General features: G+C 50.2%; 1 protein-coding gene across 9 annotated transcripts in view; it reads right to left on the reverse strand.

Moving 5' to 3' along the window:
• LOC113218419 (protein split ends) overlaps window positions 1-14,702 on the reverse strand; it is a 91,102-nt gene that overhangs the window by 13,199 nt on the left and 63,201 nt on the right. For 5 of the 9 annotated variants that reach the window (XM_052266852.1, XM_052266856.1, XM_052266853.1 and 2 more), the window contains exons 3-14: window positions 8,915-9,127; window positions 8,429-8,596; window positions 7,443-7,655; window positions 7,145-7,305; window positions 6,713-7,062; window positions 6,325-6,612; window positions 6,030-6,226; window positions 5,637-5,903; window positions 5,217-5,565; window positions 4,731-5,128; window positions 397-4,618; window positions 45-299 (exon numbers count right to left, since the gene is read on the reverse strand). In XM_052266852.1, coding sequence (XP_052122812.1) covers window positions 45-299; window positions 397-4,618; window positions 4,731-5,128; window positions 5,217-5,565; window positions 5,637-5,903; window positions 6,030-6,226; window positions 6,325-6,612; window positions 6,713-7,062; window positions 7,145-7,305; window positions 7,443-7,655; window positions 8,429-8,596; window positions 8,915-9,127 — 7,081 coding nt within the window. The remainder of the gene's footprint in view (window positions 1-44; window positions 300-396; window positions 4,619-4,730; window positions 5,129-5,216; window positions 5,566-5,636; window positions 5,904-6,029; window positions 6,227-6,324; window positions 6,613-6,712; window positions 7,063-7,144; window positions 7,306-7,442; window positions 7,656-8,428; window positions 8,597-8,914; window positions 9,128-14,702) is intronic. The other 4 variants (XM_052266855.1, XM_052266854.1, XM_052266851.1 and 1 more) reach the window with 4 other exon arrangements.

Consider the following 14,702-nt stretch of genomic DNA (forward strand, 5'->3'; position numbering starts at 1 on the left):
TATTAAGTGCAAACCAAAAACCAAAAATACGAAAGCATCCTCACCTTATCATACATAGATATATAGGCTGGACCATCATCAACAATGTCAAAGATGGAGTGCTGCTTTTTAGTGGGTTCGTCATTATCATTAGAGCCATCAGTATCAGTTCCAGTGAGAAAGCTGGCTTCCCTTCTTCTTGCACTGTCTTTCCGTTTCTTTTCATCTTTGCAAAATTCACCACTGCTGCGTTTCTCTTTTCTGGGGCCCTTGCCTTTCTCATCTAGACTTTCACTGCTGCCGAAATCAGGGCTCATAGCCTGTAAACGAAAACATAACATAAAAATTAATTTATCTTACAAATACTGATGGAAATAGAATAAAATTTTGGCAACACAGAAAGAAAATAATACTAACCTTGAGTTCTTTGTTTTCTTGCTTTGCGGGCATCATTTCATCCTCGGATTCAATTTCCTCTTTCATGGAATTTATAAGCAGAGGAATCTTAGGCTTTTTCTTTTCCTTAGCTATTTTGTCCTTGTCATGTCTCTGGATGTTCATTTCTTCGGTGGAGTTGAGATGACGCTCCCCAGAACTTCTCTTGCTGCTGCCACTACTTCGGCCACTGTCTTTAGAGTCTCTGCGTTCTGGTGGTGTCTCGCTAACTGGAGCAAGTTTGATACGTTTACAGTCCTCAGGCGTACCTTCAACACTATCCTGAGAACTAACTCTTCTTTTACCCCCAATGGGAGCAGGCAAAGGTGCACTAGTCCGTTCAGCTTTTTCAAGACGCTCCTTTCTTTCTTTGCGTTCCTTTCTCCTTTCTTCAGAAGCCTGTTTATCCTTCCGACGGTCCATAGTATCTTCCATTTCAACGTTTTCTGAGAGAGCACTCTGAATTGCTTCAACACTTCTTTCTGAGGTGTCCATATGATAATCCTTGTCATTAGTGTCCTTCCTTCTCTCCATTAGGGAATCTGTGGAATCCCTGCGCTTCTCTGAGAATTTGTCAATATGGGACTCAGTATTTTCCTTTCTTTTATCAACAGAAGATTCAGAAGCAGTATGCTTATGTTCATCTTTCTTCTCAGTAGTGTCACGTCTTTTCTCAGATAAAATTTCACTCTTTCTCTCTGTATCAGCATGGCGTCTCTCTGAATCGTGATGCCTGCGTTCAGAAGATTGGGTGGAGGTTGAGTCTCGGGATTCTCTTCTTTCTAAAGAGTGCTGGCTATGACTATGGCCATCTCGGTGGCTATGGCCATGACTGTGGCTATGGTCCCTATGACTATGACTGTGACCATGACTATGCTTTCTCTCAGATGACTCTGTAGTATCTCTCTTTCGTTCTGGGTGATCTTCTCTCCGTCTATCATGCTCTGCAGTGCGATCATGCTTAGATTCTGAAGAATGTTTTCTGTCTGAAGAAACTTCAACGGAATGTTTGCGATCCAGAGGAGCATCAACTGTCTCTCTTCTTCTCTCAATGTTATCATCTCGCCTTTTCTCTGAAGGTGCGTCAGTTGTGTGCCTTCTTCTTTCAGAAGCTGACTCATGTTTTTCCTCTTTCTTGCGATCATCCCTTTCTCTCTGTCTTTCAGCATGCCTGTCGGTGTGCTTTTCCACATCCTTCTTCTTTTGCTTGTCTGCCTCTTTTTGTTTTTCATTTCCTCTCCTTCTTTCAGATTCTTTCTTACGGATGTCTTCTTCACGTTTTCTTTCCAATTCTTTATGACGTTCAAGTTCTTTTTGACGATCAAGCTCCTTAATCCTTTCTTGTTCTTTTTGTCTTTCCAGCTCCTTATGTCTTTCCATTTCTTTTTGCTTTTCCAATTCTTTCTGCCTTTCTTGTTCCTTTTGTCTCTCCAGCTCTTTCTGCCTCTCCATTTCTTTCTGCCTTTCCAACTCTTTTTGTCTTTCCAATTCTTTTTGCCTCTCCATTTCTTTTTGTCTGTCTAATTCTCTCTGCCTCTCAGCTGCCAGTTGACGTTCAGCTTCTTTTGCCTCTCTAATTCTTTCTTCTTCTTTAATTCTCTCCTCTTCTATTAACCTATCCTGTTCTTGCGCCTCAAGTTCCTTTTTCCTTTCAAGTTCAGTTTGCTTGTCACTTTCCTTATGCCGCTCTGATTCTTTAATTTTATCACATTGTTTCTCGGCTTCCTTGAGGATGGTTTCCTCTTTCAGCCTGTCATCTCTCGCCTTTTCTTCCTGCCTCTCCAACTTTTCAGCATCCTTCTTTTCCTCTTTCCTTCTTTCGTACTTATCAGAAGATGAGGAGCTTTCCTTGCGTCTATCAGTTGTTCTGTCATCTCTATGTCTATCACTTTTCTCTGAGGACTCCTTCCTCCTCTCAGATTTTTCATCTTTTCTTCTTTCATCTCTTCGTCTGTCAACATGTTTTTCACTATCTCTCCTATCTTCCTTTCTTCTGTCAAGAGAAACTTCAAGTGGAGAACCTTCTTTACTTTCTTTCTTTTCCGAATGATGTTTGCGAGATCTTTCTTTTTCTGAACCTTCAACATCACGGTCTTTCCGGCGATGGTTTTCTCCATCTTTGTTCTTTCGGTGTTCTCTACTCTCCATAGAGTCCGTTCTGTCTCTTCTCTTTTCAGAGTCTGGTTCACTATTTCTTCTACCACTGATTGAAGCAGGGCTATTCTTTTCCCTTTTGTCTTCATGCCGTGGTTTAGAAATTTTATGATTTTCAAGATCTGACTCTTTTTTGCTACTAGAACTTGTTGAACTAGCGCTAGAAGATGCAGACTCTCTTCTTGAAGGTGCTGAAATTTTGGCGAAGGCATCTGATGTCTTCTCTTTAGGGCTTAAAGTAGGTGAAGTTGATGGTGAAGATAACAATTCTTTCTTTAAACTTAATTTTTGCTGAATAGAACTAATTTCTTTCTTAGGTACTGGTTTGATGATGTCTGGTGAAGGAACACTTGGAGGCGAAGAAACTGGAATGGCATTGGTGAAGGTTGATGTTACAACAGTGGGGGATGCTGTTGTAACATTCAAACTTGACGTCATGGATGAAACTACACTTGAACTAGGATTTGCACTCACAGACGGAGTTGCTAATATTCTTACTGATTCTGCACTAACAGGAATGTTTCTACTTGATGGCGAAGAAGCACTTAGTCTTGTAGGAATGGAACTAACTTGACCGCACACGCTCACACTCTTTGGTAAAATCTCCTGTTTGGAAGAAGCTTCGAGCGCCACCGCACACGGAGGACTTGCCGCAGCACTCGCTGATAATCTTGATCCCTCCGGGGAAGCCAGTCCCGGCAAGGAAGTGGTGGACGCGGTGGATGCCAACGTCCGGGTGGCCTCAGGTGACGGCGTGTTACCAGAGCACGCCGTCACGGCCGTGGTGGGTGACGAAGAGTTGACCATCTTCAACCTCGGGTCCGACCCGGACACGCAGGCCGTCACGCCACCCGTAGTGGGAGATCCCGCTAAGGGCACCGCCGAACCCAACCGCGGCGACGCCAATGATGGTGCGTCCGAGGTGACCGATGACCCAGCCACACTCGCCGTACTGGTGGTTGTCGACGTTGTCAACATCACCAACTTGAGAGCCGGCGATGCCGGCCTGCTCGCCGAGGTGATGGAGACGGGCGACGAGGCAGCTGATGGTACTGAAGTGGACGGGGCCGCCGTTGTAACGACGCTGAGCAGGCCCAAGGTGGACGTGGGGGAGGCCGCGGCCGAAGTGGACGCCACCGACGGGGAAGGCTGGGCTGGCGGGTGGCTCGGGAACGGATACTGCAGCCCGGGAGTCTTTGGCATTGAGATCGACAGTTTGTTGTTGCCCGGCGTCGTGGGACTGAGGGCCTTGGGTGTGGTGCAGGTGGCCGTGGAGGTCACCCCGCATGTCACGCTGGCAGCCGAGAAGGGCGACTTGACGGTGGTGGAGGTGGCTGTGGCGGACGACGTGGCCTGCGCCGCCGCCGACGCGGACGGCGACGACAGCGGCGACGGGAAGAGGCCCGCCACGCCGCCCGCCTTCGGTAACGAGTTCTGGCTTGAGGGAGAGATGGGGCCCTTTCCACCCAGAGACATGCCCAGGACACCCAGAGAGTCCCCGAGGCCAGATATCCTCAAGGGCCTCGTCACGGGGACGAACTCTTTGGGCTCATACTTGTCACTCACATTCTCCAGCCGCTTGGAGTCTTCGTCGAAAACGGACCGCTTGGCCAGGACTAGATTGACGATCTCCGAGGGCTTCATCCCGGCCAAGTCCAAGTCTAGACACTTGTGCCTTGACCTAAGGCGCTCTGTCACCGAGTTGTCCACCTTGGACAGGGCGTCGCCACCCGACGCACAGTTGGCGCGCTTCCCCGTCCACTGCTCATACATCTTCTCCAGTGCCTTGACTCTCTCGTCCAAAGAATGGTCCGTGGTGGGAGAGTGCTTGGGCGAGTTGAGGTTCCCCGAGTCCGAATCCGAAGACGAGGATGAGGGTGCTGAGGGTGGCCTTGGTGGCGGCGAGGCCGGGGGAGGTGCCGGGCTTGGGTTGGGACTCGGCGGCGGCAAGGAGATGGGTTTGGGCGACGTCACCGCCGGGGGCGACGACAGGGAGGACAGCTTGGCAGCTGATGACTGTTTGCAAGGAAACTGCAACTGGGCAGCAAACCTGTTCACACACACAAAAAGGGAACAGTTAAGATTTGTCACTCAATACTATACACAGGCTACTGTTGTGGATGAATAAATGCTATGGTGCAGAAAATGATTAAAACACCAACCTTGGGAGGGGAAGTGAGAGAGGTCCATCATTTAATCTTTCCCTTGGCGCTCTTCTAGGTTCGCTAGGTAGAATGTTTTCTGGTCTCTCATCAAATAAAGGGGTTCCAGGTCTTGAATTGTCACCAGATTCGTTCCCACTGAGAACTGTGACATCAATTGAATTGTGATGGTGGTGGTGGTGATATCTTCTTTCATCACCTTCTGAAGTAGAGCTACCAGTTTTTCTTCTTTTACAAACTGGGTGAGGAGAATATATTGAACAGTGTTTGCCACTGTCTGTTGACTGTCTTCTCCCACAATGCTTTCCTGACTCCGATAGCCTTCTAACTTCAGACACACTTCTGCGATGATTGTTGTGTAGAGCATCACATATCACTTCACAATCATCCACCCGTACCTGCAAACAAAAGAAGAGAGGTCACTATAGCAGTAAGTCTAAACAGTAAATTATTGAAAAATATTGCATATCTACTCAAAATGCATACCCTCTTTCTTGGAAATGCTGCTGCTTCTGACCCTGATGAATCTCCATCATCCAGTTGATCTAACTGGTGCTGTATGTGTAACCTTTCTTTCTGTAATGTTCTAAGTTCACCCTGAGGAGGGTGAGGGTGGTGTTGGTGGGGATGATGTGGAGCATGGTGGGGACCATGCGGGTGTTGGTGTGGGTGAGTTATACACGGCTCACTCACAACAACACTCTGCAGCCTTTTTGAGTATTCACTCTCACTAGCGCCGCCACTTTCCCCACCTCCACGTAAACTGGGACTTCCTTCATAGCCATCCGAGTGACCACTACCTGCTCCACTTCCAGTAGAAAACTCATCATAGCTCCTAAACAATGTAAAATCAATCAATTAGATTTATTGAGATACTATGATAATAGCAAAAATAATCATGCTTACCTGTACCTCCGATCTGTGAATTCAGAAGCGCTGGGAGCATCGAAGAGTTCATATCTTTGGGAAGACCTTGGGGTTCTAGGTATTACTCTTGTGACACCAACAGGTGTGGATGATCCACTTGGAGTAACATTGCCACTGGTTGAGCCGGGAGTTCCACTTCTAGAGTATGAAGCTGTCCTTTGTCTTGGAGTGGTTGACTCATATCGAGAAAACCTTGCCCCAGCAACAACAGCTGTTTCAAACCTAGTAGCAGCAACCTCACGGGCACTGAAAATAAAGAGGATTGTTAGTACCCACAAATAACATCTCAATGAAAACTGCTCGATGGTTACCTCTGTAAGAATGGTCCAGTATGAGTGGGGAAGGAAAAGGATAAGGAGGGAGGATACGTACTGTGGAGTTTTAGGAGAGGTGGACACCCACCTCGAGTCATATGTTGCGTCCCTCCATGATCTGTCGGTTGATCCTTGCTTTTCTAAATGGACAAAAAATGCATCTTGACATTCTCTTGATGCAAAGTCCACTTGCAGCTTTCGGCCCCTTAGTGATACCCCTCTCATTTCTTTCACAGCCATCTGTGCTGCTAGCACCTAAATTAAAGAAACAAATAAAAGAACATAGGGTTTAATGAGGAGTAAATAAAATATTAAAAGGGGAGATGACACAAAAAAATAAAAATAAAACATACTTGTTCAAAGAAAATAAGAGCATATCCACGTTCACGGTCAACGGATACTTGTGTGATTGCACCAAATTGGTTAAACTGCACATTCAGGTACTTTTCTGGCACATTATCGGCCACACCACCAACCCACACACAATTTGTCTGCATTGACTTGCCAAAACCAAGTTTTATTCTATTGCTTCCTAGATGTTCACCATCTAGACTACGCATAGCTTTAACAACACTACCAATGTCAGCAAACTGACAAAATGCATATGATGTAGCTCCTCCTTGCTTTTTGATATCAATTTCCTGTAAATTAGAAAAAGATGTTTTTAGATCAAACTAAAGACGAAAAGGAAAAGAAATATAAAAAGATGAAGAATGCAATTAAATGTTGAGAGATACTTACAATAATTTCTCCAAATTGTTCAAAATGTTTCCTGATTTCAGATGGAGATATATCTTTTTCCAAATTACCTATGAATAACGTTCTAGTAGCTTTAGGGTGGTATTCATCTAATTCGGCTTCATAAGGTCTAAACTCATTGTCATCTACATCATAACCTTGGTAAGCAGCTACTTCAATTTTACAGCCAAAGAACAGTTTATTGTGGGACTCTTCGAGGGCCTTTTCGGCATCCTCTGGTTTCTTGAAGCGAACCAGCGCATATCTGTCCTCCGCCTGACCAACTACTTTAACACATGTAACCTTCCCGTGTTTCTTGTATTCATGAAAAAGACCATCTTTTAAACTTGTATCTGTAAAACACAAACAAACATTGATATAAACAAGTTCATGGGTCAGTAAAATAGAGCAAGACAACAGATGTCACACACTTACCACTAGATCTGATGGGAAGATTTCTTACACATATAACGAGTGGCCTCGATTCATCACTATGATTTGAATTATTCTGGTGAGGTGCGCTCACCGTTGACTGCACTGTGCTACCTAGTCTGCCAGACCCTCTCACACTGCCATGGTGACTCGAGCCGACCGATCTGAAGGGAAAAAGAGAGTAACAGGTTTTTAAATTTGTGACCAAAAATAAAAGCAACAACAAATTAAACGTCAGCAACATTTTAAATTTTTCTAATGAAAATGAATTTGAAAGAAAAGACTGATTCGTCTCACTGACCTGTGTGGAGACACAGACTTGTCGGAGCCCGGGCTGGAAGAAGCCGAGCTGCAACTGCTTGCGCTCGAGTGGCTGGACGACTCGCTGGAGTGAGAAGGACTCCTGGACCTGCTCCTCGACTGGCTTGACCTCGACTGGGAGCGGGAATGGGAGCCCGACTCGCTGCCCGACCTGCGTCGGAACATGACACGCGTCATCACCTCCCCTTCCCGGCTGTACAAAACGACACTCTAGTAAATAACACACAACACAACACAAAACACACAAACAACACACAAATAAAAAAAGAGTTACAGAGGGAAAGGTAGACCAACAGATAATAGATTAAGATTTCCCCCCCTTATTCGTTTCTTCTTTTTTTTTTTTTTTTAGTCTTGGAAGCTTTGCAAATTGAGTCATAAATATATCACAGATGATTTTACTGATGTGGAAACAAAATTGTTAGCTTTCTGCATCTTTCTTTATTATACTAGTTTCCATTTACTTTGATCATGTGACACTTCAAGCATATCCAAGGGGGAAGGGTAGGAACATAAATATGATAAGCGCAAGAAAGAAAACACAATGCAGCTAACCATGACAGCCACGGAAAAGTAAAATAAAAAGGCATAAAAGGTATGGTTTAAAGCAGCTTAAAGCAAAAATAACATTAAGATGGCCCAGCAAATTTTTTTTGACATTGAACAAAATGTTATAAATTAGAGGCCAGACAACTGCCAAAGAAAAATTAACACATGAGTGTAGTAAGCAAAGAACGCATTAAAAAAAATCTACCACTACAAGCTTTCACAAAACAAAAAGTAATGCCCTTCCACAAATGAACTTGAACCCGCCCGCCCCCAATGGCGTGAGGTCGGTCTGCGTAGCGGCCAAGGCCGACTTCTCGGTCGTACGCACTGGCCTACATTGATCCAGGTGCTATAAGAAGCATATTGCCTCCCCATCAAAAAAATGCCCCTTCAAATAAAAGCGAAATAGACACTAACCGCGACTTGGACGATCTCTTCTTGTGGACTTCCCTCCGAATGACGTCCTCCGTGTAGCCGTCGGCCGGCGCCGGCCCGGGCTGCGGGGTGTAGCGACTGCTCGGCGTGCCATCGTACGCGGTCCATGAGCCCGGAGGTGGCACCCGGTGGTGGGCCGCCGGCGACCTGCTGTAAAATCGAAAGAAAACAGAACTAACATTAGACATCGGCCACAGCAGCAGCAGCATCAGCAGCAGCACAAGACCACAACATCGAGCCATCAGCGAAGTGTTACCACGCAGTGGTGTTTTGTGGGGCGTTTGAAGCCAAGTGTTGTGTTTGCTCAGTGCAGCATTGTGTGAGTTTCAAACTGTGCGGAGTGTGGTGTGATTGGTGAATAAGGGACTGGGCACCTACATGGAGGACATGGAGGAACGGATTGGGAGGGGAGGGGGGGGGAAGGGGAGGGAAAGGAGAGGGGAACCCTAGCTCAGCTCCCTATCTCACCTCTCTATGACTGCGCTGAAGGGCGCCGCCGGACCGTTGCGCTGCAGCCGTTCCCGCGTCCTCCCCCGCTGAAAGGGCTCCACGTGGAAGGCTGCGTTTGTCCGCCGGAGGTACGCCGCCTCGCCCACGGCCACGGCCTCACCCGTCGCCCCGCGCCCCCCTCGCTCGTAAAAATGACTAGACCGATCGAAGGTTTGGAGGTCCTCTGGAGGCCTGCAGACAGACAAACAGTACAGGTTAGCCCTCTCCCAGCTCTTGATTGTTTTTATTTATTTATTTCACCGCTTTTAATCGTCTTTCTCGGTGAAAAAGCAGGCGTACAACAGATGTTTCCCACCACAAGACGAAAATAAGAGAAAGGTTATTTTGGTGGATGACGGGGCTTTCCACACGCACCCCACCAGGCTGCTGCCTCCACCGTGCAGCGTCCGATAAAGTGCCCAACCACCAAGCGGAATACCACCGCCGAATCAACCAAAAAGAGCCAAGATGAGCAGAGAGAGAGGGAGGGCGCGAGCGACGCTGGAGTAGGGGGTGAGTGGGAGCGCCCTGGAGGTAGGCAGCCTACGCGCCGCTCGGGCACAGCTGCAGCAGGGCGGCCTACCTCTCGGGGCCCGACCGACACGGGGGGTGAGCGCGAGCGCCCCAGAGGTAGGCAGCCTCCGAGCGGCCCGGGCACGGCTGCAGCAGGGCGGCCTACCTCCCCGGCGCTCCCCAGCGGCGACGCGCGGCCCGTGCGGCGGAGCGGCTGCACGGTCGCGGCCCTGGAGCAGCCCGGCCCGGAGCGGGAGAGAGAGGGGGACGTAGTAGGACCCCTCCCCTCCCCCAGCTGTTACGTTCACAGGGAATGAACAGTTAACTTTTAAACTTAAAGGCCGTGCAGCTTCGCATTTTGGTTTGACTTCTGCAGTTCCGCGCCAGGCTCATGCGTCTGGCCGGACATTTAATTCAGTCTTTTTGCCTCGCGCTCGGCGCACGGGATCCCCTATCCTATGGGTGTTGCGACACAACTCGCCCCCCCCCCTCCTCTCCCTCTTTCCCAACCACCCCGCGCAAGTCTTCGACGTGACAAGGCAGCAGCGATAAGGACACCGCTAAAGTCCCCCCAGCAGAGAAGAAGGCGCCAAAAAGCCGCGCGAGGGCGGCGCTGCTGTCCGCCGCGAGTGTGAAGCACACGGCGCGAGAAACATAGAGCCGACGACGGAAAGAATTCGCCCGCAATCGCCACAGCCGCGGTGCGGACAAGGGAGGGGATAGGAGGGAAAGATAGTGAGCTGAGCAGCACCAGCGACCCTGTACATTCCCAGTAAAAACCCCAGCGGAAGATATTGCCCACCGTTTCGTCGACAGCGATCGTTTTTATTTTGTTTGTTTCCTGTCTATATATTTTCTATGGTGCCGGTCTCTCTGGGGGGTGCCGGGCTATGGCACCTGTCCTGCTGTCCAGCCGAGGGCCGCAGCAGCAGCACAGTCCAGCAGCTGGTCGGCACGCACCCACGCCTCACGTGGCGCCCGGCCGGCCGGCCTTGCGAGGCACAATGCCTGCCGAAGCCTCGTGACGTTGTGCCTCCACGTACTTCCGTCCACCTAGTGGCTCACTTTTATTGTCACATTATATTTCGGCCGGCCGCGGTGGCGCATTATTTCAAAAATTCCTGTCACGCCATTTTCTATCAACGCGGCAGCATCTAAATTTATGTCACGTCATTCGCTCCTATCGGCCAAACGTCTATCGTCGGCTCACGTGACCCTCGGGGGGATGAGAGGAGTGGGGGGTTTGGTCCGCATACCGCGCGCCGCCCTGCTGCTCCGCCCGAGGTGGAAGACTTGGCTCGCGATAACGTCACGTTGGCGTGCTGCCGCGCTACGCCCCGCCACGCCTCGCCTGGCTGACCGGCGCAAAGGGTAAATATTTTTCAGGGCCAAAATGCCCCCCAGCGACGGGGCGCGCTTGCACGCCGCACATTTCCGTCCCGTCCCTCTCCCTCCTCCCCCTCTCTTTCCCCCCGACTCCTTTTCGCGAATATAAACCGGGCGGGCAAGCTAGCCGAGCGAGGCGAGCAACGACCAGCCAACCCCCACGGCGCGCAGACCAGAAAAAGAAAAGAGACCCATAAACTTAGAATCTACTAAATCCACCACCCTCGCGTTCCCTCCCGGCCGCCTGCGTCTGAGCTGAGCTGAGTCCGCGGCAGAGGCACTCTAACAGTCGAACAGGAGAGTTGGGGTGGATAGATGGAGAGCGAGGGGACAGGGGGAGAGATATGGGGTGGAGGGGGGGGGATAGAGGGAAGGAGAAAAAGGGGTGAATGTGAATAGTGCGGGGTGTGGGTGGGTGGCCATGGGGTGACGCAGCAGACGAATGAATTTCTGCCACTGCCAGTCTGCGCAATAGTGCTGTATGACTTGGGGCGAGGGGTGGACGGTCAAATCGTCTCCCAGTCTGAAACTCATTTGGTTGAATGAACTTCTTGTGAGGGGGGGGGGAGTGGAGAGTGTATGATATGTATATATGGGTTATTAGCGAAATGAATGGGTCATGTGATGAATCGTGATGAATGATGGTTAGTTCGTGCCGTGTGGATGAGGATGTGGATGTTGTCGCAAGTTTTACGACAAAAAAGCGCTCTAAGCATGCAACACCAGCAGCAGAACCCGACACACAAAAACTAAATAATCATGCAACAAAAAATTTACGATAGTCGCACACAACGTCGTTAAAAAGTGGAAACGTCGAGTTGCACTTAAGAGTCAATCGTTACTACAGTTGTTATTTTGACAATAACAGTTCTCTTTACAGTGTAATGGCAGAACAAAGTGGGGAAAAGGAGCGGGGGGAGAAAACCGGCAACAGCCTGTGCGCGGAACGCCCCGCCCCACCACCACGGCTCCTCTAAGGCCCCACCGAGCCGGCAACGCCGCCAGCCCGGCAAGGCCTGCCGTTTGGCTTAGTAGGAGGAGACGAAGATTGATAAAGCCCTGGCGGGGACTCTGCCGCGCCGCGCCACACCACGCCACGCCACGCCGCGGTTCGCTATGCTCACACTGCTGTTACGTCAAAATCACGTGCGGGTGCGCCTTTAGTCTATTTCTGTCCCCGCGCTTCGACCAGTCACAAAAAAGCACACGTCAGAATTTTCACGTCAAGTAGAGCGCAGACAATATTTGTCTGCTAGTGCGAAATTTCGCGCGCACTGCGTGGCATACCGCGGGTGTCGTGTGCAACACCGCCCGTCTATTCGCCCATACCGCAGACTGCAGTGCGGCGGACAACAGCTGGTACAGTATGGGCGGCCCAAATGGACAAAGCTGTAGACATAAAATAAAATAATGACCGACATTGACTGCCGCTCGAAATAAGAAGTCCAAAGGGCCACGCCACGACACGACTGATTCAAGAGACTACTCGGGACGTCTGTCCCGGCGGAGCGGGCAAGGGGCGGGTTGGGGCGGGGGGTCAACACTCTCTGCATTGAGAGCGACAGCTGTTAGGCGATTCGGGGTCATATCAATTGACTGGGAATGAGTCGGTCGGGGTACATACGGGGCCCTCATACGGCGGGATAGGAGGACACCCCATCAACTGCTTTCGTTTGGGGGCCGAGTGGAGCAAAGTGTACAGCCAGAGGTGGACAGGCGGACATGGAGGGAAAAGAGGGAGAGGGAGAGGGAAGGGGGGGGCGTCCACATCGTGGAGTAGTCAATGGGTGTAAGGAGGTCGTAAGATGAGGGGAAACAGTGAAGAGTCGCTTGAGGGAAACTACTCGGTGCGCCAGCCGCACCCACATTTTCCTCAGTGTACAACAAACTTTTTCTGTCGCGTGTTCCGCGTGACGGACAGGGGGGGAGCGCACCGCAGACAGAGCGAGACAGACGGACGGGTCCGCCGCGCAAGCCCGACAGACAGAGAAAGATGGCGTGTGGCTCTGCAGGCTTCGCGACGTGGAATAAATAACGGCGCACCTTGCGCCAAAGGCAAGGCCCGCCTGCACTATGCGTCGCCCCACAGTCCAAGGTACGCGCTGGTGGTGTGGAGTAGGGTGGGGCGGGATGTGGCGCGGCGGGGTAGGGCGGGGCAGGGCGGGGTAGGGGCTGCGCCACTGCACAGAGACAATCTACGCGAGCCATCAGTCTGAACGAGGCACACGATGAGAGAAGAACAATGAAAGAACCCCCGCCGTTTCAGAGTGCGTACACTGACTATGATGAGCCAGGGTGGCAGGCTTCACGTGGCCTCTTTTCACCGATACAGTGAAAAACGTGTGTATCTGTTTTACAGGGCAAAGTTTTCGGTGGGAAGTGATTAAAGTGACGATTTCAAATTGTACAATCACACAAATGAGGAGGACAAAGTGTATCACCTCGGTATTTCTCGCAGAGTAAAAATGAGCTGTCGTAGATTTACCACGTCGATTGTAAATCGTCCAAATCGTTACAAAAAATATTTTAAATTTAAGAGATATTTTTCACAGTCAGTCAGCAGCCTCGCAGCCTCGGCTCAGCCTCAGCGGGCGGGCAAATTTGATTAGGGAATCAGGCGCGACCGATGAGCCTCGCCACGCCTCGCATCGACTCGCCGCACATCCAGAATTGATGCGCTGTGGTGGACGTGCCACACTAACCCGTCGCAACGGTCAAGTACGACCAGTCAGTCCATACAAAGGTGCGCCTGTGAGCCGCGCGTGTGTGTGAGTAAGTGATGTGAAGTGACTTTAGTCGCAAACACACCCAGAAAAATAGGAGTAATTAAAATAGTGCCACGACGTCTTGTATCTTATCTGTCTTATTGTCACACTCTCCGTATGGAGGCCTGATGGGAAGCGAGTGGACTTGTTTCTGCCACGTAGATGTGCGATAAACACGAGTGGATGAAAAAGAGTCCCACATCTCACGAAATGATTCGAGATTCAGCCCCACAACACACACACCCACACATATACACACGTTTATTCACAGGCAGGTACATGAGGCACCAGTGAGGGCACATATGGGATCCATAGCCTAAGAGGCAGAGGCAACAACAACTTGTGCGGCCAGCAGGCGCGGCGAGAGAGGGGCTGAGCGCACGCAGGGCAGAACCGCACGGCTCGGAGTCGCATTCGAGACTGGTCTGGGGTCTGGGGCCGGGACAGGCCAGCCTGGCTGCCAGAGCCGCGAGCAGCCGCGAGGCGGGGCGGGGCGGGGCAGGGCGGAGCGGGGCGTAGCGGGACGCGGCAGCTCTGCTCGTCAGGCGGGCGGGGCTGGGGCTGTACACTAGCAAAAAACGTTCTCGGGTGGAAAATTTTGCACGGAAGGTATATCTATCTCCTCGTAAACTTCGCAAATACACGTGTCAACAACAGTTTGTCTCAAATACTTCGACTGATGCATTTCTACTACTTTGGGGACCACTGTGAACATTTGTCACGATATGACGGAGATACTTAAGGTTTCCACCAAGCAGAAATTAAAAAGTGTGAAGTTAACGCGAAAACGTGGGCAGACAAAATGGTTCGATGTCGTGACGCGCTTGCGCTGGTCTCATCAAGCTGAGTACTCGTCTAGTGTAACACAACCTTGCGCGAGGCGCTCGGGTGGTAAACACAGAGCGGCGCCTCGGAAACGTAAAAAAAAGTTCAAAACAAAAAAAAGAGGCGCGAAGTTTTGGCAGGAAGAAAGCGAGGGTGCAAGAGACAATGAGCCAGTGAGAAAGATGGAGAGTGAGAAAGAGACAGAGGGAGAAACGAAAGATAGAGAGGGGGCGGAGCTTTGCCCTGCATTGATCCACCACCCCCATGGGATGGGTCCT

Source organism: Frankliniella occidentalis, unplaced genomic scaffold (genome assembly GCF_000697945.3).
Source record: "Frankliniella occidentalis isolate FOCC.00 unplaced genomic scaffold, Focc_3.1 Scaffold43, whole genome shotgun sequence".
NCBI classification, from domain to species: domain Eukaryota; kingdom Metazoa; phylum Arthropoda; class Insecta; order Thysanoptera; family Thripidae; genus Frankliniella; species Frankliniella occidentalis.